This window comes from Aplosporella prunicola (genome assembly GCF_010093885.1).
Source record: "Aplosporella prunicola CBS 121167 unplaced genomic scaffold K452scaffold_19, whole genome shotgun sequence".
In the NCBI taxonomy this organism is placed as follows: Eukaryota; Fungi; Ascomycota; class Dothideomycetes; order Botryosphaeriales; family Aplosporellaceae; genus Aplosporella; species Aplosporella prunicola.
In genome coordinates, this window is record NW_022983547.1 from 478,314 (window position 1) to 498,964 (window position 20,651).

Below are 20,651 nucleotides of genomic sequence, written 5' to 3' on the forward strand. Positions count from 1 at the left end.
GCTTGTATATGAATGGGAGATTAATCGAGGCGAGAGAGCGGCGGCGCTAGGCGGGCGGCCAGAAGCAGATCAGCAAACCTGGGCCCTTCCCCTGGCGCCATGCCGGCACAGGCAGGAGGGCCGGTGGGCGGTGGGCTTGCGCGCATTGCGTTTGTGGTTGGTGCTTTCCACCATCGTGGGCGGTGGCACCTACCCGACCTGCTTGTGCAGCAAGAAGCAGCAGCCAGCCACCCAGCGCCCAGCCCAGCGCCAAACTTCATCTCGCCTGTCCTCCAGGCCGCGCAACCCAACCCTACCGTGCCTACCCCGACAAAAACCCCCGTACCTCCCCCGTGTCCCTGCGGCCGTCGGCCCCCGCCCGGCAGCCGGATACGAGGCCGCGATAGTCAGGGGCTCTGCGTCTTCTTGGCGCGCGTTGCTTCTTCGTTCGGACGCCCGACGCCGCTGCTTCCACTTTCCGCCGCCGCCGACACCGCCCATTCGCGCGCCATTCACATTCACGACCAACCGCATGATTCCTTCTTTACGCTTATTTCCCTCCGCAGTCCGTCCTGCCCTCTCACGCCAACGCGCCTTGTTTCACCAGTCAACCCGGGCCCACGGTGGCACCGTGGATCTTCATATAAACTGGGGCTGCAGCACGCGTGCGCAGGGCTCACCAGACTCAGTTGCCAGCACTTTCGCCCGTCCACTTGCTCCCCGTCACATCGTCATTGTCCTTGCCCGCCGTGTCTTGCCTGACGGGTCTATCTCCTATCTCCTGCGCCTGCGCGCATTTCCCACCTCGAGAGCGCGTCGTCAGCGGCCCTGCTGCCATCTGCTACGCCCTCCGTCTGCTCAGTGCTGCCAGCCACAGCCAGGGAACCGCCAAATTGTCTCAACCTCTAGATCTCTCTCTTCCTTGTCTCGCACTCTGTTTCTATTTTGCGAGCCTTCATTTCGTCCATGGCGCCGCGAAAGGGGAGCGCCACACTGGGCGCGCCCACTCTCCGTACCGCGCTTTCTGAAAGGCGGGGATAGCGTCGGCCTTGGAGAACGCCATATCGATACGCAAGATCGCTATCGTGAGGCTTGCCCTCTGCTTGTGACAGTCCCTCGCTCGTCGTACGTGTACTGCAGACCCGGCTGACATGTGCTTGGCCTCGCCGCTTAACGCCTGGATTATGCCTGTTTCGGCCTCCTCTCGCTTTCCCACTCGAGATTGCCCTCTGTCCTGGCACTCTGGACGGGCGACGCTGCTCATACTCTTCTTCCCGTCTCTAGAGACATATCTAGCAATCATGTCCGGCCTGATCTAGGCGTCTCATCAAAGCTCTGGTGGCGATTTACCTACTATGGCTATGGACGGACAATGAACAACACCCAGGAGCAGCCTTGCAGACGATCACACACCCGTCATGATTATCCTTTTATTCTTGGAAGATTTGACATTCTAATGGCTTACCTAACTCTCGGTGCTCCCTGGTCCACATGAACTATGTGATACTTTGCTGCTTCAACCCCATGTCTGCCAAGTTCTTGGGGTATTCGCAAACTCACCGGTAAGGGAAATTGTCCAAGCAGCATCCCCTCATGTCTTTCGTCTCAAGTTTTCCGATGTAGGAGATGCCATATCTCGGAGCCGGACATGACGTGCGCCACTGCTCTTCTGGCATTTGGACACCATCTGCTTCGTAACTCAATCATTCATTCAATGACTCAAATGTCTTTGTTGACCTGTCTCGCTGACAAGAGTCGTTTGCCGATATCCGACCCGATGCTTCTGCATAGCAAGAGCACCTAGTGTGCAAAACCGCCTATAGCTATCAACGGTTTAGTCATTTCTGAAGCGTAACTTGTTCCTTAATAACGGCTGCTAAGGTAACACTATTCTGTTTGGACGTTTGGAAGAAACTTCGTCTCGCACCAAATGAGCCAGCCACGAAACAGGAGCACTGTCATAGGCTTGGGACCTCTGACCAAAGTCAAACAACAAGCCTCGACTACCGAAACGTACCCGCAGCCAGAAACCAAACGTGCGCCTCCACTACCGACGCACTACTATCGGCAGCGCACCGAGCTCTTTGCCCAAGCACCCAAGACCGACGGTTTGCGGCACACACACACGGTCTGACGGCACGTCGGCAGCCGGGCAGCGCGGCAGGACGGACGGCGCTCGCAAAAACTCCGGCAACCCGAGTTCCATGCACTTGCCCGCAAGAGCAATCCTACGCCGATCCGCTACAATTCCATTTCAAATCCTCCAAATAAAAACGACGCGCGACGGGTTAATTCCTGATACGACGGCGAGCAAGCAAGTGCAATAGATCCTTCGTTGTTGATGAATTTATTCCCGGTATAGTAGGAGAGCCAGCGTCGCAGCCGAAATGACACAGGTGTGCGCGACGGAGGGCGTTTGGAGGCTCCAAGCCTCGCCAAGGGGTTCTAGACCGGGGCACTTGACCGACGGCATCATCGATACGATCGCGTCACTGACTGGTTGCGCAGCTCGGCACGACCGCTACTGCTGGGGTGTGTCTTGTTGAAGAAATGCTTCCGAGTTGCGTTCTCGGCGCTCACGTTGTTTCTATGTTTGTCACCGTTTGCGCTGCCGCTGGATGCTTCGGGTCTTGAATGAACGCAGTCTTCAAAGGCTTGCAGCACAGGCTCGTTCACTCCTGCTACTTACTTTTAGTTTACTTCTACACAGACATTTCAACCGCCTGACCGCAGGAGCGGCATTGCATCCTCCTCATCCCGCATGCTCAGGAGACGGTCTCCTGCTGCTCCTCGAAAACGCCATGTAACCTTTCCTGCTAGAAAGGAGACATTCCACGCCGACTCTCACGCTACGAGCCACACTTTGCGGGTCTGATCTCGCCCGTCTATTTCTGGGTTATGGCTGGGTTGAAGTACTCCGTATGGCTAGCTTGTTGGCACTTCTTTAATTCGCTGCGCGGATTTTACATCGATGTTGGAGCTTGCGAAGCCCATCTAGCAGCATATCGGGATGACCTGCAGTACCAAGATTTTACCAACAATAGCTGCTTGTTTTTTGAGTAAATAAATGCGGCAGCTTGGAGATTCTGACATTATGGTAGGCGACGAATATAGGTTTATACATCAATAGGTAGTAGCAACGAACACGGTTATGAAAGCCAAACTACCAGCCTATGTGTCAGCCCAGTGTCTAACACCCATCAACTCAACCAACACTATGGCAAGTCAGTTGTCGGTTGTGTGTGGTGGAAACATGATGAATGATCGACGCGGACAGGTTCCGATGCCAAGCCAAGAACGGCCTGCTCCGCCGCGGAGCGAGCGGGCGGAGAGCGTGTAGCTGGCGGTCACCGCACCACGACATCAGACATCACCACCACCAACCACGTCGGCACTTGCAGAGATACCCCGCCGGCCCCTCCCGTCTGATTGCACGTCGCCTCCACAACTGCCACGCCACTGCACATATACCAATCACCGCCATCCATATCCTTTGACGACATCGTAACCGGCGCAAACACATTTCCAGGCTTCCAGCAACAACCAAACCTTTGTCTTGCACAACTCCGGCATAGATTTGCATTTTATTCACGCACGATGGCGGACATTCTGGATTCCGAGGCCGGCTCGGAGCGTTTCGCCAGCTACGAGGCGGAGCTCAAGCTCGTGCAGGCGGACCTCACCCAGAAGCTGGACCAAATCCCCGAGCTGTCCGGCGAGCCCAGAAAAGCGGCGATAAGCCAAGCGGAGCGCGCACTGGAGGAGGCGAGAGAGCTCGTAAGTGCACAGACCCAGGCAGCCATATCAGAAGAAAACGAAGAGGAAGCCAGGCAGCAGACAGCAGGAAGCAACCCCAGAGCAGACCAAAAGACTAACACCACGTCCTCATCAGATCGACCAAATGCGGATCGAAAAGCCCAACATCCCAGGGCCCGCCAAGAACAAAATCAACCAGCGGTTCCGGAACGTGCAGCACGACATCGACGAGCTGGGGCGCAAGCTAACAGCGCAGTCGACGGACCGGCGCGCGCTCTTCGGGAAGCGGTACCGCGACGACCCGGCGACGGCGGACGACCAGCAGGAGCAGCGGCAGCAGCTGCTGTCGGGCACGGGCCGGCTCGAGCGCAGCAGTGGCCGCTTGCGCGAGAGCCAGCGCATCGCGCTCGAGACGGAGGATATTGGGCGCAGCACGCTGGGCGACTTGGCTACCCAGCGCGAGCAGATTGTCAATACCCAGCAGAACCTGCATGCCAGTGAGGGGTATACCGATCGCAGTATTAAGACGTTGCGCGGCATGGCGCGTAGGTACTGTTTCCCTACTACCACCACCATCACCACTGTTGTCGATCTGGCTGAGGCTCTTCTCCCTGTGCGGGCTTGGCTGGTGTGCTTCTTGTTGAGATTGTTGCTGACTGGGTGCGCGCAGAATGGCTACGAATCGCATAATCACGATAGCGATTATCACGGTGCTGGTGCTGCTTATCGTCGCGGTCATAGTGAGCAAGTTCAGGTGAAGGCGTGTCGCTGCCAGCTAGCTACCTAGCTCAGATAAGCAAGCAAGCGAGCAAGCAAGCCTGAAGAGCTTTATGACTTTCCATGGACGCGGCGTTTGCGGGTTTACGTATGTTTCTGTACAGTTGGTTCGCGTCTACATTTTTCTTTCCTAGTAACCATTACGCTGCTTTGGTTTTCATGCTCTATACGCCTTCTCTCTGTCTCTATCTCTCTCTTTCTTTCTCTCTTTGTCTGCTGGCCAGACACCCTGCTCCAGCTTTCTTTGGCTTGCCCGCTTGCTTGTCGTTTAAGACGGGCTTGCGTCTTGCGACTAGATGGACGTTTTGGGACGGGGTTTTTGCGTATAGGAACGACGGACCCGAACACAACACAACACGCCCATTGCTGGAGCCACTATGCGGAACAGATATGTACGTGGCCGCGCCGCGACGAGCACAGCAGGACCTCGAAGCCGCATGCAACACTGGCATCGGAAATGGAACATGCAAGCATAGGAGGCATCTGCGACAGCCTTGCTGTGCCTGGCGGAATGCGGGGCACTCATCGTAATGGGGACTATGGGTCGAGATATACGATGGCTTTACACTGGGAAGACATACATAATTAGAGTGTCGGTTGCACGACTTCACGCAGCGCATGCTTCGGTTAGACTCGTGATGTTGTGGTTTGAATTTTCTGCTTTATGGAGTACGGTGGAAGGTTCTCACGACCTGCCTTTGTGATAGCAAAGGTTAGCTGCATATCTCGTCCTTTGGCATATTTGTTTCGTGCGACGGATGTCTGAGGGCTTGCCTCGGGCATGAGCTGCGGTAGCAGATACGGTCCAGGTCAATGAGTCCAATATTTAGCTGCATTTGCTGTCCTTGGACATCATACGAGACATTCCAGAGGCAATGCCTCGAGCACAAGCTGCGGTACAAGCATGTTAGTATCACAAAAGCATCAAGCAGGTTCACGCACGCGCCGACAGCTCCTCTACCAACCAGCGGGCGCCTGCGATCGTCAGAGCTCCGAAGCCGCCGAAGCAGCATCAAGGAAAAGAACATCCTCGAGAGCGTCCCTCGGACCGCGGGAACCCACTTACTGACAGGGCGTCCTCAAACTGGTTTGTTCAGGAATGGTCGTATTCTCATTCTATGATCGTAACGAAGCCATTCCTCAGCCACCACGCTGCAAGAGTCAAACGCGGCTAAGCGGACCCTATACCCGTGCCATGCCCATAGTGGTATCGATTTTGAAGTTCCATTTTTCAGATTCCCAACACCGGAGCGGTCTTTGTGGATTTTGTTGTCATCGTCTAAGCGGTGAGCTGGACAACACCACCGGCCTCCTTGATCTTGCGCTCGGCCTCCTTGGAGACGTAGCGGGCGCGGACGATGATGGGCACCTCGGGGATGCGGCCCTTGCCAAGAACCTTGGAGTAGCCGAGGGTGGTGAGGTCGAGGACGGGAGCCTTGTCCGCGGACTTGGCGGCAAGGTACTGCTCGCGCTGCTCGGAGGGGACGAGGGACCAGAGCTTGTCGAGGTTGACGACGGGCTTCCACTGTAGCGGTTGTGAATAACGAGCCCTCCGAGGGTGTGGTTTTAGGGTCGGGGTGGACTTACGAACTGCTGCTGGGTCTTGTGGAAGTACCTCATACCAACCTTACCGAAGTAACCGGGGTGGTACTTGTCGACGTTGGTGCGGTGGTGGTGCTGACCACCGGCCATCTGTATACTCCGTTAGCAAGCTGCTCCGGTCCACAGTGCGCCTGGGGAATTCTTACACCACGACCACCCGGGTGCTTCCTGTGCTTTCCGATACGACCGTGACCGGCGGAGACATGGCCTGCGTTGCTGCGATCAGTTTCCTGGTCGCTGTTTCCAATGGAGCCGTGGTGGCTTACCGCGGTGCTTCCTCGTGTTGCTGAGTCTGGTAGGCATGGTGACTGCTGTTAGTTGTCGAGGTTGTCCTGAGAATCCCTAGGCCTGGCCGCGAAAGTTGTCGTTCAGATTTCTCGCTAAGCGAATGTGCGCGCGCGCATTATGTCAGCGTGGCATGACTCAAACTCCAATCTTGTATCTCCGAGGTTAGCAACCGCATGACTCGCATACAGCTTTTGTTGCTGGAATCTGGGGTACTTTTCACATGTGTTTATACAGATAGTCTGACTTGGCAATCGGACGGGTCGGCATTAGTCTGCTCCTTTTCTAAAGAAGCGTGCAGGTTATATCACCTCTTTTCATGATCATGTATGGTAGTAACGGTGTAAGTTTTTTCTGCTCATTTAGACTGAAATCTTTTGACCCGCCATGGGTTTGTATATGTGTATTGTGAATGTTGAACATTTGCCCTTGGCGTGTTAGCTACTACAGTACCTGATCTCTGGTGAACCTTACGGCCTCAATCCGCGAATCGCCTCCCGCTGCTATGAAATTAGTTCTTCCCTCACCCTATCCCTCATTCGTCTCCGCTCTTATATAGGCAGTTTTCTCTACTTCTTCGCACAAATTCGTAACTTCCCTTTGCTAGCCTTTCCACTACCATCTGTATCAAGCAAACTCATTACAACCCCGCGGCATAGCGCTCCTTGCTCCTCGAAATGCCGCACTCGGCCGCTGATAGAATATCGGAGGGCTGAGGTTTGTTTTGCTCGGCCTAGGCGGGCATCCGCGATAGTGGCGGGCCTGTTAACGGCGTTCTAGCGCCGCTGAAATGGGAGGAGGGCTGGGAAGAGGGGGAAGCAGCGAATAAATATTTGTGAGACTGAAGTGGGACCGCGGCACACACACGGAGAGTGGGAGGACGTTATAATCTGTGTTGAGCTACGGCGAGAGAGTCTACGCGCGTTGCAACAGGCACCGAGCTTCCAGCATTAAAGCTCAATGCGTAGTGCTTTGTCCGTTTGACATTGCGTCTGTGATATCGGGGAGAGGCGCTCGGATGGGGATATCATGTCATTAGATATTTATGTAGTTTTGGTACGTCAGTTGCCTATGCTAGGTAAGGTACTTAAGCACGACGCGACTAAGCGCGTCATGGTCTATAGTTCATGGCCCAAAATAAGGGTCAATCAATTGCAGTAGCTACTGCAGTCCATAATCACTTGTCTCAGAAGCCCAGCTTGATGTCATGCAGATTCGAGGGAGGAGAGCATCATGGAGTCTCAAGCACTTTTCATTTGCTTGCTGGGGAAATATCTTTTCTTGAACGTTCGATCCATTCACCCTCTCAGTCCGTAAGTCGAAGAAAGCTCTAATTTTTTTGAGCTTACACGTAACAAGCAAATTGACTCCGTGACCAAAAACGTCGTGAATATGATGCAAAACAAGCCCGACCACCGGCATCTACTGACCACCCGGTCCTCCTACAGGAGCGCTTACTCCTGCTGGAAAGCCTCCGCGGGGGTCTCCTCACCCTGCTGCTCGGCCTGCTCGGCCAGCCTCTGCTGCTCAGCGGCCTGCTGGGCGGCGAGAGCCTTGGCGCCGTAGTCCTGGGACATGGGCTGGACGATGGGCTGCTCCTCCTTGGGCTCGATGATGGTGACGGAGTCAGGAAGGGACTTCTGGGGGCCGGCCTTGCCCTCAGGGTCAGAGCCGCGCATGATCTTGACCTTAATACCAAGGACACCCTGGCGGAGGAGAACGTGGCGGGTGGCGGTGTCGATGAAGTCCTTGGCGGGCTGACCGGAGTGGATCATGAAACCGTCCTTTAAACGTGTCAGTTGAGGATTCAAAGCGCCAAATGGAAGATTTATCAACGTACGGTGAACTTCATGGACTTGGCACGAGCGGCCCTCAGCTTGCCGGAGACGACAACCTCGCAACCCTTGGCGCCGGACTCCATGATGAAGCGCAGGACACCGTAGCATGCCCTCCTGACGGCAAGACCGTTGAGGAGCTTGTAGCGGAGGGACTCGCACTGAGCGACGGCGGACAGACCACGGTTGGAAACCTTGGCGGCGTAGAGCGAGACAGAGTTCTCGGGGAACTTGAAGCGCTTCTGGATGAGCGAGGTGAGCTCGCGGATGCGGCGGCCCTGCTCGCCCAGAACCTCCTGGGTGTGGGTGGCCCTGATGATGATGTCGGTAACGGTGGGCGTGACGCGGACCTCGACACCGGAGTAACCCTCCTCAGCGAGCTCACGCTGGAAGAACTCGTTCAGCTCGGCGTAGAACACACCATCTGCAGCGCGTGTCAGCCCTTTACTGCCCCTCTTCGAATAAATTGCGATGGCGTGGATTTTCGAGCGCCGCCGTTCCCCCTCTTCAGCGCACGTCCTTGATTGACCGGCGACGCCCGAAAATGCCCAATTGCCAAGAATGCGACGCGATGTGATCGAAGGGGTGGACCGTACCAGCTACGAACTTTCTCCTCTTGGAGCTGTATTTCGTTAGCGAGTCGTCACGGCGGGTGGGGTGTCTCGCGAGGCTTACATAGCGGCACCGTGAGTAGCAGCCATTTTAATGGTCGAGGACTGAGTATGATTCTACGGCGTCGGGTAGAATCAAGAGGGGTGGGTGTCGGCGTTGTCGTCGTGTGGTGGTCGTCGGCGTCGAGATCAATTTTGGGTGGAGATGCGGCGGCTTTCGTGTGCGCCAGACGAAGCCGGGGTTTAGCCGAGGGCGCACGTTGTTTGCCGTGTTTGCAGCCGCGTCACCCTTCCTATTGCGTCCTAGGAAGGATACGGCAATCCGTATCACACGTCAAGCCCCCCGGCGAAGATTGCCCGCGCGATGCTGTCATTCCGTCCACCCACCACACGCTTGCCGGGGCCTGAAGTTTGCCGCGCCCCCAGGATCTTGTGGAATTCGCTTTTCTCTTGAATTCGGGGCCACCTCTAACCTTCGCTATCGCACGCGCGACGCCCTCAACCCGTTCTCCCACCATCGTGGATGTCGCGGGGTTGCGGCTGTAGCGCGCATCGTCACCACCATGGACAGCAGAATTCGAGTGTCCAGGGTATGCGCCCAAGCCAACTCGAGTCTCGCAGATGTCGTTGACAGTCGCGCAGGTGGAAGATGTCAAGCTGTATAGAACTGGACGCAGCGTCGACGGCACGCTTCACCTCCAACTCCACCACCTTGTCTTCAAATACCATGACACCCCGCAGCCTACCGACAAGCCGGCGCGACCTCGTGAGATGTGGATTGCCTATCCGATGATATCGCGATGCAATTACAGGCCGGCACCGCCCGTAAGCCATACCCCGCCCGAGATCCGGATCCAGTGTCGCGACTTCACTTTCATCTCTCTGCATTTCCGCAGAGAGAACGAGGGCCGGGACGTTTACGACACTATACGCTGCTTGACCTGCAAGCTGGGGAGCATAGAGAATCTATATGCGTTCACCTATCGATCTCCGGAACCGGAGCGGGCAGTCTCTGGCTGGCAGCTGTACGACCCGAGACGGGAATTCAAGCGCATGGGCATTAGCGCAAAGGACCCCGATAAAGGTTGGAGGCTATCGGATATCAACCATGACTACCAGGTATGGTTTTCGTTGATAATCAGGCACTGGGCGTTGCGCTGACATGTGGCGACCAGTATTGTGCGACGTATCCCGCCGTGATGGCGGTGCCGTCCGTCATCTCAGACATGACGCTGAAATATGCGCGAGACTTCCGCTCACGTCACAGGATACCTGCGCTGGTTTACCTACATCCTATCAACAATTGCTCGATAACCAGGAGCTCCCAGCCACTCCCTGGCATTCAGCGAAAGCGAAACCCGCAAGATGAAAAGCTCATCGCTGCGATCTTTGCGACATCGAAACCAAACGGCGAGATCGACATAACAGATTCAAACCAGCCATCTCCATCTGATACGCCGGTTCCCAGCACAACTCCGAACAGAAGTTCAGACAACCTTCCCGCGACAAGCGGCGATTCTTCGTTCGTTGTTGAAGGCATGGCTACCGAAGATCAGATTGTGGAAAGAGCTGCTAGTTCGCCCGATCAAGCAGAGCAAAGAAAGTACGGTGCGCAACAGGTCAACCTCATTGTAGATGCCCGGCCGTTTATCAATTCTGCCGCGAACTCGGTCATCGGCAAAGGTTCGGAAGACATGGCTCATTACAGGAACGCGACCAAGGTATTCCTCGGAATCGCTAACATCCATGTTATGCGAAAATCTCTGCAAAGGGTGGTGGATGCATTGAAGAATACGGACACCACGCCATTGCCACCAGTGCAGCGTGAACTCATAAACAGTGGGTGGTTGAGTCACATCAACGGCATCTTAGATGGAGCGAGGACCATAGCGTACCACATCGCTGTAAACCACTCACATGTTCTCATTCACTGCTCTGATGGATGGGACCGGACAAGCCAGCTGAGTGCGCTCGCTCAGATATGCCTTGATCCTTACTACCGCACACTGGAGGGTTATATGGTTCTCATTGAAAAGGACTGGCTTTCGTTTGGGCATCAATTCCGCCTGCGCTCTGGTCATTTGAACAGCGAAAGGTGGTTTGAGGTTGAGAACGAACGCATAGGGGGCAATGATCCAAACGCCCCTCCAGGCGGTAGTAACGCATTCGAGAATGCATTGCTCAGTGCCAAAGGCTTTTTTGGAAACCGGAAGACTGAGAGTAGAGAATCGCTTGTCGACTCGGACAATGAAGTGAAGTCTGATTCTCCTGCGGGGAGCTCTAGGACGAACACCACAAGACATACGGTCGAAAAGGCTCATACCACAAAAACAGACGAAGTCAGTCCCGTCTTCCACCAGTTCCTGGACGCTACGTATCAACTTCTGCAACAAAACCCAACGAGGTTCGAGTTCAACGAACGGTTCTTGCGGCGTCTGTTATACCATCTCTACTCCTGCCAATACGGCACTTTCCTCTTCGACAACGAGAAGGAGCGCGTAGAGAGTAAAGCCTATGAACGGACGCAAAGCGTTTGGGACTTTTTTATTGCGCGGAAGAAGATGTTCATGAACGAAAAGTATGACGCCACCGTAGATGACAGAATCCAAGGGAAAGAACGCATCCTCTTCCCTAAAGTCAAACCTGGATCGGTAAGGTGGTGGGCCGAGGCGTTCGGACGCAAAGACGAGGAAATGAACGTTCCAGGGACAGGTGCCTCCGTGTCCTACTCTCAACGAGAACCCGGAGCGCCAGCCTTGAATGGTATCGAAACCGCTAACCCCAACACGGGAAGTGTGACTGCAAGACAGTTCAAGCCAAACGAAAGCTCTATGAGCGGAGACCATAATTTGACTGTGGGCTTTGCAAGCATGTCCACTGGCAGACGAAGTCCCAGTCCCAGCAGACCGCAGGACCCACACGCAATGCAGGAAATGATGGAGGTGGAGATGCAGTAGTTTGAGGTTTACAATTATTCATATCTTCGTTATCCGAGCGAGGCGTTTGGCATGGTTAGTAAGAGCATGCTTGGAGCCTGTGGTTTGGCTTGTGGGTTGCTTGGTCCGAGATGGTGACAGAGGGTTGCGGCTCGCCGAGAATGCTTCCATATGGGCAACGGGAAGTATGTTATCGCCCTACGAAAGTCCGCGTAACTTCATGATCGACGATGCCATCACCCTAGCGTCTTAAAATGCTCATGTGAATTGCCCGAGGCTGAGGAAACGACGATCCCTGTACACAGCCGCAGCAACATGCTTTTCGGAAGCACGTCAACGTCACTTCGTCCCGATCAACGTTTAACGGCCGGGACCAGAGACGGATGTGACGGAAACAGGTTCAGTTTCCCCTCATGCGAAGATAAACTTCGTTTCGTACATATATATAAACTCAACCTTTGATTTTGCTATCCTCGCCTGCCCGCCCACCGCTTGATCAATACTTATTATTGAGATATCAGCCTTACAGCGCAGCTCTCCTCAGACTTAACACTTGTGCTTTTTGAATATCAGATTGCTATCTTTAACTCATCTACCTAAGCTTATCTTACAGGATGATGGACAAATACCTCAACAAAGCCAAGTCCAAGCTCAACAAGTTGGTGGACGAGCTGAAAGACAACAGTGCCAACAGCCATGGCTTTCCGGTGCATGCCCCAGGCCACAACAAGCATCAGCATCAGCACGAGCATCAGCACGAGCATCAACATGAGCATCAGCACAAGCAGACACCCATAACGTCGCACGAAGATCAGCCGTCTGCAGTGCAACCACCAACCCCGCTTGACGTTCTTCGCTACCGGTACCACCACGGTTGCAACCTCGGGGCCGTCTACGTGCTGGAAAAATGGCTCTTCCCCTCCATGTTCCCGGAGGGCTGCCCGGATAATAAGAGCAGCGAGCTGGCGGCCGTCAAGGCCAGTGTTCAGGCGATTGGTATCGAGGAGACGCAGAGGAAGTTTGAGGTGCATTGGGCAAATGCATTGACGGACAAGGATCTGGATTGGTTGGCCGAGGTTGCACATTGTAAGTCTAATAATTACGGTTATTCAGTCAGCACCCTGTGAACTATCAAAACACCACTCGCTCTGGTCCCAACACATAGCACAGACCTATCAACCTCACAATTCTCATACCCAGCCCTCCACACCACCTCTCCCACTAACACCATCCAGGCACAACGATCCGCCTCCCGATCGGTTATTTCACGCTGGGCGAGCAGTTCAGCGAAAACACGCCCTTCGAGCCCTACGCCAGCGTGTACCAGAACTGCTGGGCGTCAGTGAAGCAGCTGACGCAGCGGGCGCGGGCGCGGGGCATCGGTACCCTCGTCGACTTTCACGGCCTCCCCGGCGGGGCCAACAAGTGCGACCACAGCGGCACCAACTCCGGCGAGGCCGAGCACTGGTGCTCGACGCACTGCCGCAACCTCAGCCAGCGGTGTCTCGAGTTCATCGCGCGCGAGATCAGCGACTCTTGCCACGGCAGCAAGGGCGACTGCGACGGCGAGGGAGAGGGCGCCCAGTTGGGCTTCGGTGATGGCGTTGCTGGCCTCCAGGTCTGCAATGAGGCCGAGTGGGAGGCGCAGGGCCTCTACGAGTGGTACGAGGCTGTCGTCGCCGCCATCCATGCCATAGACAACAGCATCCCCGTCTACGTCTCCGACGCCTGGAACCTCGAGAAGTGCGCGGCGTGGTGTGCGCGCCGGAACAGCGTGTTCGTCAGCACGGCGCCCGCGCCTGTCGTCGTCGATACGCATCTGTACTGGGCGTTTTCGGAGCAGGACAAGCAGAAGAGCCCGCGGGGGATTGCGGCCGAGGCGCGAGGGAAACTGGGCCAGCTCGACGCCCATGAGGGCAATGTGCTGAAGAAGGGCGCGGTCGCCGCCATTGTCGGAGAGTACAGCTGCGTTTTGACCGATGATAGTTGGGCCAGGAAAGGCGATGAAGAGCGCGATGACCTTGTGCGCTTGTTTGGCCAGGCACAGTGTGAGCGATACCAAAAGCGCGCGTTGGGCAGCTTCTTCTGGACGTACAAGATGGTAAGTTTGTCAGCGAGCTAACCACCACCTATACTCTACCCCATCCCATCCTTTCCTTCCTACACATATACCTCGCCGACCCAATCACTCCGCTAACACGCCCACGCAGAACTGGATGCCCGGCGGCGAATGGGGCTTCAAGTCCTGCACCACGCGCGCTGCGATAACCTGCCCATGGCCCTCAACCCTCAGCGCCTCAGACGTGCAAGCGCGGCTCGCACAAGCGCAAGACGCGCGCTCCGCACGCCTGCAAGCCGCCTCAAGCGCGCACCGCTCCTTCTGGGACGCGCAGCAGCAGGCAACGCCATTCGAGCACTGGCGCTACGACGCGGGCTGGGAGCTGGGGTACGCGGACGCGGGCGCGTTCTTCGGGATGCGCGGAAGCGGGGCGCTCGGAGCAGTGGAGGCCATAGGCGGCGCCGCGGCGGTCGGGGGCGATAAGATCGGGAGCGTGGAGCTGTGGGTGCGGCGCCGGGTGCTGGAGAGCGGCATGGGCGGGGCTTGTGTGTGGGAGTTTGAGCAGGGGTTGCGCAAGGGGGTGGCTGATTTCTGGGACGCGGCGGGCGGGCTGTGACGGTGACGGGTGAGCGTGCGGGAGCATGGTCGTGGTCGTGGCGTCAGTATTGGTTGGGCAAATTAAGAGCTGATCATGGCTGCTGGGCGTGCTAGCTTTCCTTTGCTCTTTCGCTGTGTCTGTGTGCTTGCCTACCCAAGGCACGTTCATTGTGCGAGCTCGAGAGATGAGCGCTTGGTTAATGAGTGGCGCTGGGATTATTGAGATGCGCGGTTTGTGAGTGCCGATTTGCATGCGTGGTGATGAGACGAATGTCTTTTTTATATCTGCGTATTACACACTATGAGGTGAGGCCGTGCAGGAAATAGAAAATATATGAAGACAAGCCTTGACGGTGCCATGGAAGCATCTGCCAAGTGTTGAGGCCGAGCAAGCCAGAATGCCATTTCGACTGCGCCAATGATGAATGTATCGTCCACATTGCCATCAGACGACCTTTAGACGAAAGCGACGAGCACTGAGCGCTGCTCACCCTACTTTTATATGCGGTTGCTAGCGTCGAGCTAAGAAATAGGTAATACGCATTTTTGGAACGCATTCTGATGGGTTTCTTATTCTAAACTTACCGTTCCATTACCGTTTTTTTGGCTGCCTATGGGACTCACATTCACACGAGGAATTAGCGGGTGTGCTTGAATCCACTTTTTTAATGGAGCACACTGTACTCGTACTCTAGAGAATGGCCAGGGCAATCTAGAACGGTTGAAATAAAGTAGGTACCTTAATTGCGGCAACACGGTGGTTAGTCCAAATGAGGCATGTGACATGAAAAGAGCCTCAGCCGTAGAAGTATGGGCACGTGAACGCAATGCAATCCCTTGCTTGGGGAATGAATCTAGGTCTTTCACCGCCAATGAGTAGCGGCGGAGATCAAGACCACGTTTGGATGCTCAGCTCGCCCTGGAATTCCAGCCAGGGAACAGCTCTCGTGATGGCGGGTGACAGGAGGTGAGGAGACGCTGATGTAACTCGACGGAGTAACGAGACGCTAAGAAATTCCGAAGGGAATCCGTGACTTGATGATGTCGTCCTTTTGCAACCTCGGTTCCGGAATTTGCCTCAGCCGGCTGCATTAGGCAGTGTTCTGGAAAAGAAATCCTTGGCAGGAACGGGGGATCCGATCCGTCTCTTCCCGTCCGTCCATGCTGGCACAGGCGGAGCGGCATCGCCGGCAACCGGACTGCCCGCCGGCAAACTCTGATCCCAAACCTGGCCATCGTGGTGGAGGAGGTGGTGGTGGTGGTTGGTGGGACAGTGGCGAGAAAGTTTGCTGCGACGAAATCAGACGGTCTTGGGTCGGACGACTCGGGATTTCTCCAGTTCCTCCCCGCCTTCCATCCTTCCGCACGCGCGCGCCCCGACAGGGGTTCCGGAGCAGCGAGTGAACTTTGGTACCGTGGTTGGAGGATGCTTAGTCTATCTTACGTAGATGCACCTTGACCTTTTTTCCACCCTCTCCATTCAGGGCAGGCTTTGATTCATCCAATCAGGTTGCTAGTGTCCGACGCTCACACCTTCTCGACCTACTTACTCTACTCCTACTCGTACGAGTACTCGCGTGCCGCCATGGAACAGTGAGATCGAAGGTGAGAAGTACTCTAGAGCTCTCTACGCGTGCGCCGAATGCCACGCCCCGCTCACATGTCTAGCGCGCGAAGCCAATGCCGCAGAAAAATGCCAGCCGCATGGTGGCTCCGAGATAAACAAAGGCTACGTTGCCCCAGTCTATTGCATTCCAGCTCTTGACGTCCCAATAGACGGCGGGGCCCAAGGCGGAAACGGAGTACAGGTGGCCGAGGTCGGCTAGCAGCAGCCCGAAGAGGAGGGTCCTCCAGACGCGCAGACTGGCGGTGGCGCGCAGGACCAGGGCCTCGTTGATGGCAAACAGCAGATAGAGGTTGGCCAGCTGGCTGAGGGCGATTTGCGTGGCCGTGGGCAGGGCAGCAGCTGAAGCGGGAGCTGAGGCGCGGTGCGTCAGCTGCAGGTATGTCGAGGGCAGAAAGTGGGCGTAGTAGGCGCCGACGAGGGCGCTGACGGGCTCAATGTAGAGGAAGAAGGCGCGGTAGGGCGCGGGTATGGGGACAGTTGGAGCCATGGCAGTCGGACCGCGGAGGGAAGGCCTGGCTGGAGTGGCGAGAGCAGGGCTGCTACAGTAGTAAAAAATAAAAAAGGCCGGGCCTGGTTGCGGATAGGGGCCCTAAGGTCCGCCCGTCGCAGATTGCTGGCCTGGGCTGACCAAGCGATCTACGAACCATCTTCCATCGCAGCCCGCCCTTGGTCATAAAGACATCTCTTCCCTCGCGCAGCTCGTGGGTCCACGCTCGTTTCTGTCGCCCGCCCGCCCGCTCCACCCGCTGTCGTCGACCGGGTCCGCTCCGCTGCTGTTTCTATTCCGTCATACTCCGTCGTCCCGTCGCTCCCTTCGCATCTACCAAGTTCCTTTCCAGCTGCTGCTTGCCGCGCGTGCACCATGGTCCAGCGCCGCCGCTCCACCCTTTCCTTCCGACCAAAGACATCGCACGCCGCTCTCGAAAGCCACGACGCGACCGCCCCCACGCTGCCCCGTCCGCCCAAGCGCACCCAGAGCCAGGTCTTCGGCTCCCTCGACTCCGACGCCGACGTGGGCTCATGGCGCAGCAGCCACCATGCCACTGCTGAGAAAGAGGCCAAGCTCTCCCACGATCCCCAGACCCACAGCCGTCGCGCCTCAACTCTGCAGAATCTGGAGCTCGCCATCCAGTCGGTCAAGGAATTGGTGAGGAGCGCCTCGTCGCGCTCGTCGATGCCGCCTGCCAACACCATGCCCTCGCAGGCCCGCCGCGCAGAGACCATGTCGCCGTCGCTACCCCACGAACTCGATCTGGCCGAATCCTCGGCTTCGCACGCCGCCTCGTCCAGCTCGTCGCAGCAGGTCAAACAACCCGGCACTCTTAGGCGATGGGCCAGCGCTCGCAGGTCCAAGCCAAAGTTCAGACGGCCCGCTGTTTCGGGGCCCGCGAACGATCGCTGGAATCCCGTGCCGCCGCCTGGTCTCGCGTTCCCCCCGTACATCAACTATGAAGGCGGCCAGGCCGCTCGCGACTCTGCTTCTCAGTTCAACTCTGCCCTGAACGGCACCGGTGTCTATCTCTCGAGGAGCTTGTCGAAGATGTCGAATGCCGGCATCTCCGAGACAGACAGCGTCATTGGTGACGACCAAGGTCCCCTCCTGTCACCGCAGCCAATCAGGAAAGGTCAGTACATAACCGAACTCCGAACCCATGTTTTACATCGTCGAGCTGACGAAATGGCGCCAGACTTTGTGTCCATCCTTCCGCGTGAGCTGACAGAGCACGTGTTTTCCTTCCTCGATGCCGCGTCCCTTGCTAGCTGCGAGCGCGTGAGCAAGCCTTGGCATGCCACGGCTTCGTCCCGACACGTCTGGCGTGAGATCTTCAACCGGAGATTTGAGCAAAGAATCCATGTGGACCCGCCACCGCTTCAGATGGGCGGCGTCGGTGCCGGCCTGATTACTCCTGGCCAGGACTGGAAGAGCATGTACCGCATTCGCAAGACGATTGAGCGACGCTGGCTTTCGTCGCATCCCGCGGCCATTTACTTCAACGGTCACACTGACAGCGTGTACTGTTGTCAGTTTGACGAGGAGAAGATCATCACGGGGTCGCGTGATCGCACGATCCGAGTGTGGGACCTTAAAACATACCGGTGTCTCAAGGTCATCGGCGGCCCGCAGGCGCGGCCCGTCGCTAACACACCTGCTCCTTTGGAGACAAAGAGGCAATATACTCAGAGCAACATTCCTTCTCTCAACGGCACCCCAGAGGGCAATGCCATCTACCATGAACCCGCCTACTACCATTCCGCCAGTATTCTTTGCCTGCAGTTTGATGATGAAATTATGGTCACCGGGTCCTCGGACAGCACTTGCATCGTCTGGAACGTCAAGACCTGGGAACCCCTGTGGCACCTCCACGCGCATCAGGCCGGTGTGCTCGACGTGTGCTTTGACAACCGCTACATCATCTCGTGCAGCAAGGACAACTCGATTTGCATCTGGTCGCGGCACACGGGTGAGCTGCTCAAGCAACTGCGCGGGCACACTGGCCCGGTGAACGCCATCCAGATGCGGGGCAACCTGCTGGTGTCGGCTAGCGGCGACGGCACGGCCATGATCTGGGATCTGGAGAAGCGGCTGTTCGTGCGCGAGCTCCGCAGCGGGGACCGCGGTCTCGCAGCTGTGGAGTTCAGCGACGATGCCAAGTACGTGCTGGCCGGAGGTAACGACCAGACGGTCTACAAGTTCGACATCAGCACGGGCAACGTTGTCAAGAAGTTCACAGGGCACAACGGGCTGGTGCGGTCGCTGTTCCTGGACACGCCGAACAAGCGCGTCGTGTCAGGGTCATATGACCAGAGCATCCGCATATATCACTACGACACTGCTGAAGAGATCTCCGTCTACGATAACTGGACCACAAGCTGGATCCTCAGCGCTAAGAGCGACTATCGCCGTGTCGTGGCGACGAGCCAGGACGGCAGGGCGCTGCTGCTGGATTTCGGCTATGGCATCGAAGGCGTTGAGATCCTCGCAGGCACGCCCATTGCACGCTCAAGGTGATGATGCATGCATGCAGAATGTGGCGACCATTTGTGATTTTCTGTTCTTTTTATTTTTTCACTTTGTCCGCTTTTACCCTTGCGACTTTCATGGTGATGTACACAACGCCAGGAAGAGTCTAGGGTCTTCCATCGCTGGTGTTTTCATTTTCGTCGTTCTTCGTTCTTCGTTCTTCATTCTTCTACCACGAGCACGGAGTCATCTGCGGATTTTTCTTCGACTTCTGCCATCTTTTCTTCATACATCCCGCATATCCCACTCTTCCGTTCTCCTACACCCCCGTTTTCTCTCCGTTTTCTTTGACCGGCGATTACATTGTTCCCTGTAGCCGGGTCGTGCGCGCGCAAAAAGTCTTCTTTGTCAGCAGGTAGTTGGGGCGGGGTTTCTCACAGCGGTCTAATTTGGTCAGGGGACATTTTTTTTGGTGGACAGCCATATATTTGTTATTTTTTCAGAGACTATTCTCTGGTGCAGCGCACCTAGATAGCCTATTATTATTCTCAATCTCAATTTCTTCGCATTGTTCATATCTAGCTTTAGTTTTTTTTTTCCTGTCCTTTTTTCTTATCTGCTATGTCTCTCTCGTTTCTCGGCTCTCTTATATCATCTTCCATCGTCGTTGATCATCCGTTTGTGTTGTTTTCTTTATCTTTTCTCTTGATATATCATTACCACCTACCTACACTTGTTCTCGAGTAATGGGAGGCACACCCATCATATCACATATGCACATCTACAGATACACACTTGTGCGCAACACGCTTCTCGAGACGGTTGTGTGCGCTTGCTTTTGCTCTCTCTCATACCTGGACTAGCACGCGCAGGACAGACGGGCACCATAACGGGCGAGGGACCAACGGAAGGGAACGGGGCGGTTCAACGAGGACATTGCCTTCGCCACGGACGGACATGACAGACAGACACCACATTCTACACAGATATACCCGCGAGACTGATACATAGAGTCTTCCTCTTTTTTGCCGTTTTCTTTTTTCTGTTTTTTAGCTTTTTCATTTGTGGTTGTTCCTTTCTTTCGTTCGTATTTTCGTTCTTGTCTCTTCTTCTCTCTTCTTCTTCTTCTTCTTCTTATTTTACTTTTCTCGTCTCTGTGCTATGCTAGTCTATGCACTACGTAGGATAGGTTAAGTATCGGATTTACGGCCCGGTGGCGCTGGTGCTGGCTGCTTCTTACGTATGTATGTGTCTAAGTACAGGTATCGTATGTAGCGCCTGCACGCAAATAATACCCGTTTTCATTCAACCAGTTAATAGTGCACTCACTCACTCGCTCACTCTCATGCTTTCCGTGCCGTCTAGGCAGTAAATCGTGATTCCATCGTATTCGTAACGAGGTAAGCAAGCAGTACGTACAAACATCATATCACCTAAACCCCCCAGCAGCGGCAGCAGCCTCGACGAGCCTCGCTTCTCGAGCTAGCTGGTCGGCTGGCTTGTCTCCTTTCCCTCCCCCACCATACAGCCGTCCCCTTCCTCGCCCTGACCTCCTCGCGTCCAGCTATCTAGCTATCTAGCTACCTAGCAAGCTCACTTCCGCAAACCCAACATACACACACCCC

The 20,651-nt window shown here is 55.7% G+C and overlaps 11 protein-coding genes across 11 annotated transcripts; 7 read left to right on the plus strand and 4 right to left on the minus strand.

Moving 5' to 3' along the window:
- Positions 1–312: 312 nt before the first annotated feature.
- On the plus strand, positions 313–1,378 carry K452DRAFT_63789 (uncharacterized protein). Its single transcript, XM_033546945.1, has one exon. It carries the CDS (start codon positions 512–514, stop codon positions 1,127–1,129), a length of 618 nt encoding a protein of 205 aa, XP_033395373.1. The 5' UTR covers positions 313–511; the 3' UTR covers positions 1,130–1,378.
- Positions 1,379–3,576: 2,198 nt separating this feature from the next.
- K452DRAFT_231898 (uncharacterized protein) lies at positions 3,577–4,493 on the plus strand (the record flags this gene model as incomplete). The annotated part of the gene is made up of 3 exons (XM_033537193.1): positions 3,577–3,756; positions 3,872–4,284; positions 4,406–4,493. The coding sequence occupies 3 exons, from the start codon at positions 3,577–3,579 to the stop codon at positions 4,491–4,493; spliced, it is 681 nt and encodes a 226-aa protein (XP_033395374.1).
- On the plus strand, positions 4,366–5,144 carry K452DRAFT_63797 (uncharacterized protein). Its single transcript, XM_033546947.1, has one exon. It carries the CDS (start codon positions 4,576–4,578, stop codon positions 5,041–5,043), a length of 468 nt encoding a protein of 155 aa, XP_033395375.1. The 5' UTR covers positions 4,366–4,575; the 3' UTR covers positions 5,044–5,144.
- A 1-nt stretch (position 5,145) lies between these two features.
- Positions 5,146–5,641, minus strand: K452DRAFT_63796 (uncharacterized protein). Its single transcript, XM_033546946.1, has one exon. It carries the CDS (start codon positions 5,538–5,540, stop codon positions 5,226–5,228), a length of 315 nt encoding a protein of 104 aa, XP_033395376.1. The 5' UTR covers positions 5,541–5,641; the 3' UTR covers positions 5,146–5,225.
- Positions 5,467–6,451, minus strand: K452DRAFT_275129 (uncharacterized protein). Its single transcript, XM_033539221.1, has 4 exons — positions 6,381–6,451; positions 6,261–6,322; positions 6,100–6,204; positions 5,467–6,037 (listed from the first exon to the last, which is right to left on the minus strand). The coding sequence occupies exons 1-4, from the start codon at positions 6,415–6,417 to the stop codon at positions 5,792–5,794; spliced, it is 450 nt and encodes a 149-aa protein (XP_033395377.1). The 5' UTR covers positions 6,418–6,451; the 3' UTR covers positions 5,467–5,791.
- Positions 6,452–7,416: 965 nt separating this feature from the next.
- K452DRAFT_289659 (uncharacterized protein) lies at positions 7,417–9,012 on the minus strand. Its single transcript, XM_033540866.1, has 4 exons — positions 8,910–9,012; positions 8,831–8,856; positions 8,240–8,658; positions 7,417–8,183 (listed from the first exon to the last, which is right to left on the minus strand). The coding sequence occupies exons 1-4, from the start codon at positions 8,933–8,935 to the stop codon at positions 7,854–7,856; spliced, it is 801 nt and encodes a 266-aa protein (XP_033395378.1). The 5' UTR covers positions 8,936–9,012; the 3' UTR covers positions 7,417–7,853.
- Positions 8,880–9,288, plus strand: K452DRAFT_63855 (uncharacterized protein). Its single transcript, XM_033546948.1, has one exon. It carries the CDS (start codon positions 8,957–8,959, stop codon positions 9,251–9,253), a length of 297 nt encoding a protein of 98 aa, XP_033395379.1. The 5' UTR covers positions 8,880–8,956; the 3' UTR covers positions 9,254–9,288.
- On the plus strand, positions 9,229–12,090 carry K452DRAFT_320297 (uncharacterized protein). Its single transcript, XM_033544308.1, has 3 exons — positions 9,229–9,435; positions 9,488–9,964; positions 10,021–12,090. The coding sequence occupies exons 1-3, from the start codon at positions 9,409–9,411 to the stop codon at positions 11,800–11,802; spliced, it is 2,286 nt and encodes a 761-aa protein (XP_033395380.1). The 5' UTR covers positions 9,229–9,408; the 3' UTR covers positions 11,803–12,090.
- Positions 12,091–12,270: 180 nt separating this feature from the next.
- K452DRAFT_289662 (glycoside hydrolase family 5 protein) lies at positions 12,271–13,946 on the plus strand. Its single transcript, XM_033540867.1, has 2 exons — positions 12,271–12,867; positions 13,017–13,946. The coding sequence occupies exons 1-2, from the start codon at positions 12,396–12,398 to the stop codon at positions 13,901–13,903; spliced, it is 1,359 nt and encodes a 452-aa protein (XP_033395381.1). The 5' UTR covers positions 12,271–12,395; the 3' UTR covers positions 13,904–13,946.
- A 1,685-nt stretch (positions 13,947–15,631) lies between these two features.
- K452DRAFT_289666 (uncharacterized protein) lies at positions 15,632–16,708 on the minus strand. Its single transcript, XM_033540868.1, has one exon. It carries the CDS (start codon positions 16,549–16,551, stop codon positions 16,102–16,104), a length of 450 nt encoding a protein of 149 aa, XP_033395382.1. The 5' UTR covers positions 16,552–16,708; the 3' UTR covers positions 15,632–16,101.
- Positions 16,709–16,926: 218 nt separating this feature from the next.
- Positions 16,927–19,074, plus strand: K452DRAFT_300206 (uncharacterized protein; the record flags this gene model as incomplete). The annotated part of the gene is made up of 2 exons (XM_033542306.1): positions 16,927–17,689; positions 17,753–19,074. The coding sequence occupies 2 exons, from the start codon at positions 16,927–16,929 to the stop codon at positions 19,072–19,074; spliced, it is 2,085 nt and encodes a 694-aa protein (XP_033395383.1).
- Between the last annotated feature and the right edge of the window lie 1,577 nt (positions 19,075–20,651).

Bases quoted from the DNA above. Each gene is read 5' to 3' on its own strand.
- K452DRAFT_63789 (XM_033546945.1), top strand. From the start codon at position 512: ATGATTCCTTCTTTACGCTTATTTCCCTCCGCAGTCCGTCCTGCCCTC.
- K452DRAFT_63797 (XM_033546947.1), top strand. From the start codon at position 4,576: ATGGACGCGGCGTTTGCGGGTTTACGTATGTTTCTGTACAGTTGGTTC.
- K452DRAFT_63796 (XM_033546946.1), bottom strand. From the start codon at position 5,540: ATGTTCTTTTCCTTGATGCTGCTTCGGCGGCTTCGGAGCTCTGACGAT.
- K452DRAFT_275129 (XM_033539221.1), bottom strand. From the start codon at position 6,417: ATGCCTACCAGACTCAGCAACACGAGGAAGCACCGCG. The intron at 6,205-6,260 runs GTAAGAATTCCC...CGGAGTATACAG, and splicing joins AGCACCCGGGTGGTCGTGGT to ATGGCCGGTGGTCAGCACCA. The intron at 6,038-6,099 runs GTAAGTCCACCC...CAACCGCTACAG, and splicing joins ACAAGACCCAGCAGCAGTTC to TGGAAGCCCGTCGTCAACCT.
- K452DRAFT_289659 (XM_033540866.1), bottom strand. From the start codon at position 8,935: ATGGCTGCTACTCACGGTGCCGCTAT. The intron at 8,857-8,909 runs GTAAGCCTCGCG...AACGAAATACAG, and splicing joins GCTACTCACGGTGCCGCTAT to CTCCAAGAGGAGAAAGTTCG. The intron at 8,659-8,830 runs GTACGGTCCACC...CACGCGCTGCAG, and splicing joins GAGGAGAAAGTTCGTAGCTG to ATGGTGTGTTCTACGCCGAG.
- K452DRAFT_63855 (XM_033546948.1), top strand. From the start codon at position 8,957: ATGATTCTACGGCGTCGGGTAGAATCAAGAGGGGTGGGTGTCGGCGTT.
- K452DRAFT_320297 (XM_033544308.1), top strand. From the start codon at position 9,409: ATGGACAGCAGAATTCGAGTGTCCAGG. The intron at 9,436-9,487 runs GTATGCGCCCAA...ACAGTCGCGCAG, and splicing joins GCAGAATTCGAGTGTCCAGG to GTGGAAGATGTCAAGCTGTA. The intron at 9,965-10,020 runs GTATGGTTTTCG...TGTGGCGACCAG, and splicing joins ATATCAACCATGACTACCAG to TATTGTGCGACGTATCCCGC.
- K452DRAFT_289662 (XM_033540867.1), top strand. From the start codon at position 12,396: ATGATGGACAAATACCTCAACAAAGCCAAGTCCAAGCTCAACAAGTTG. The intron at 12,868-13,016 runs GTAAGTCTAATA...AACACCATCCAG, and splicing joins GTTGGCCGAGGTTGCACATT to GCACAACGATCCGCCTCCCG.
- K452DRAFT_289666 (XM_033540868.1), bottom strand. From the start codon at position 16,551: ATGGCTCCAACTGTCCCCATACCCGCGCCCTACCGCGCCTTCTTCCTC.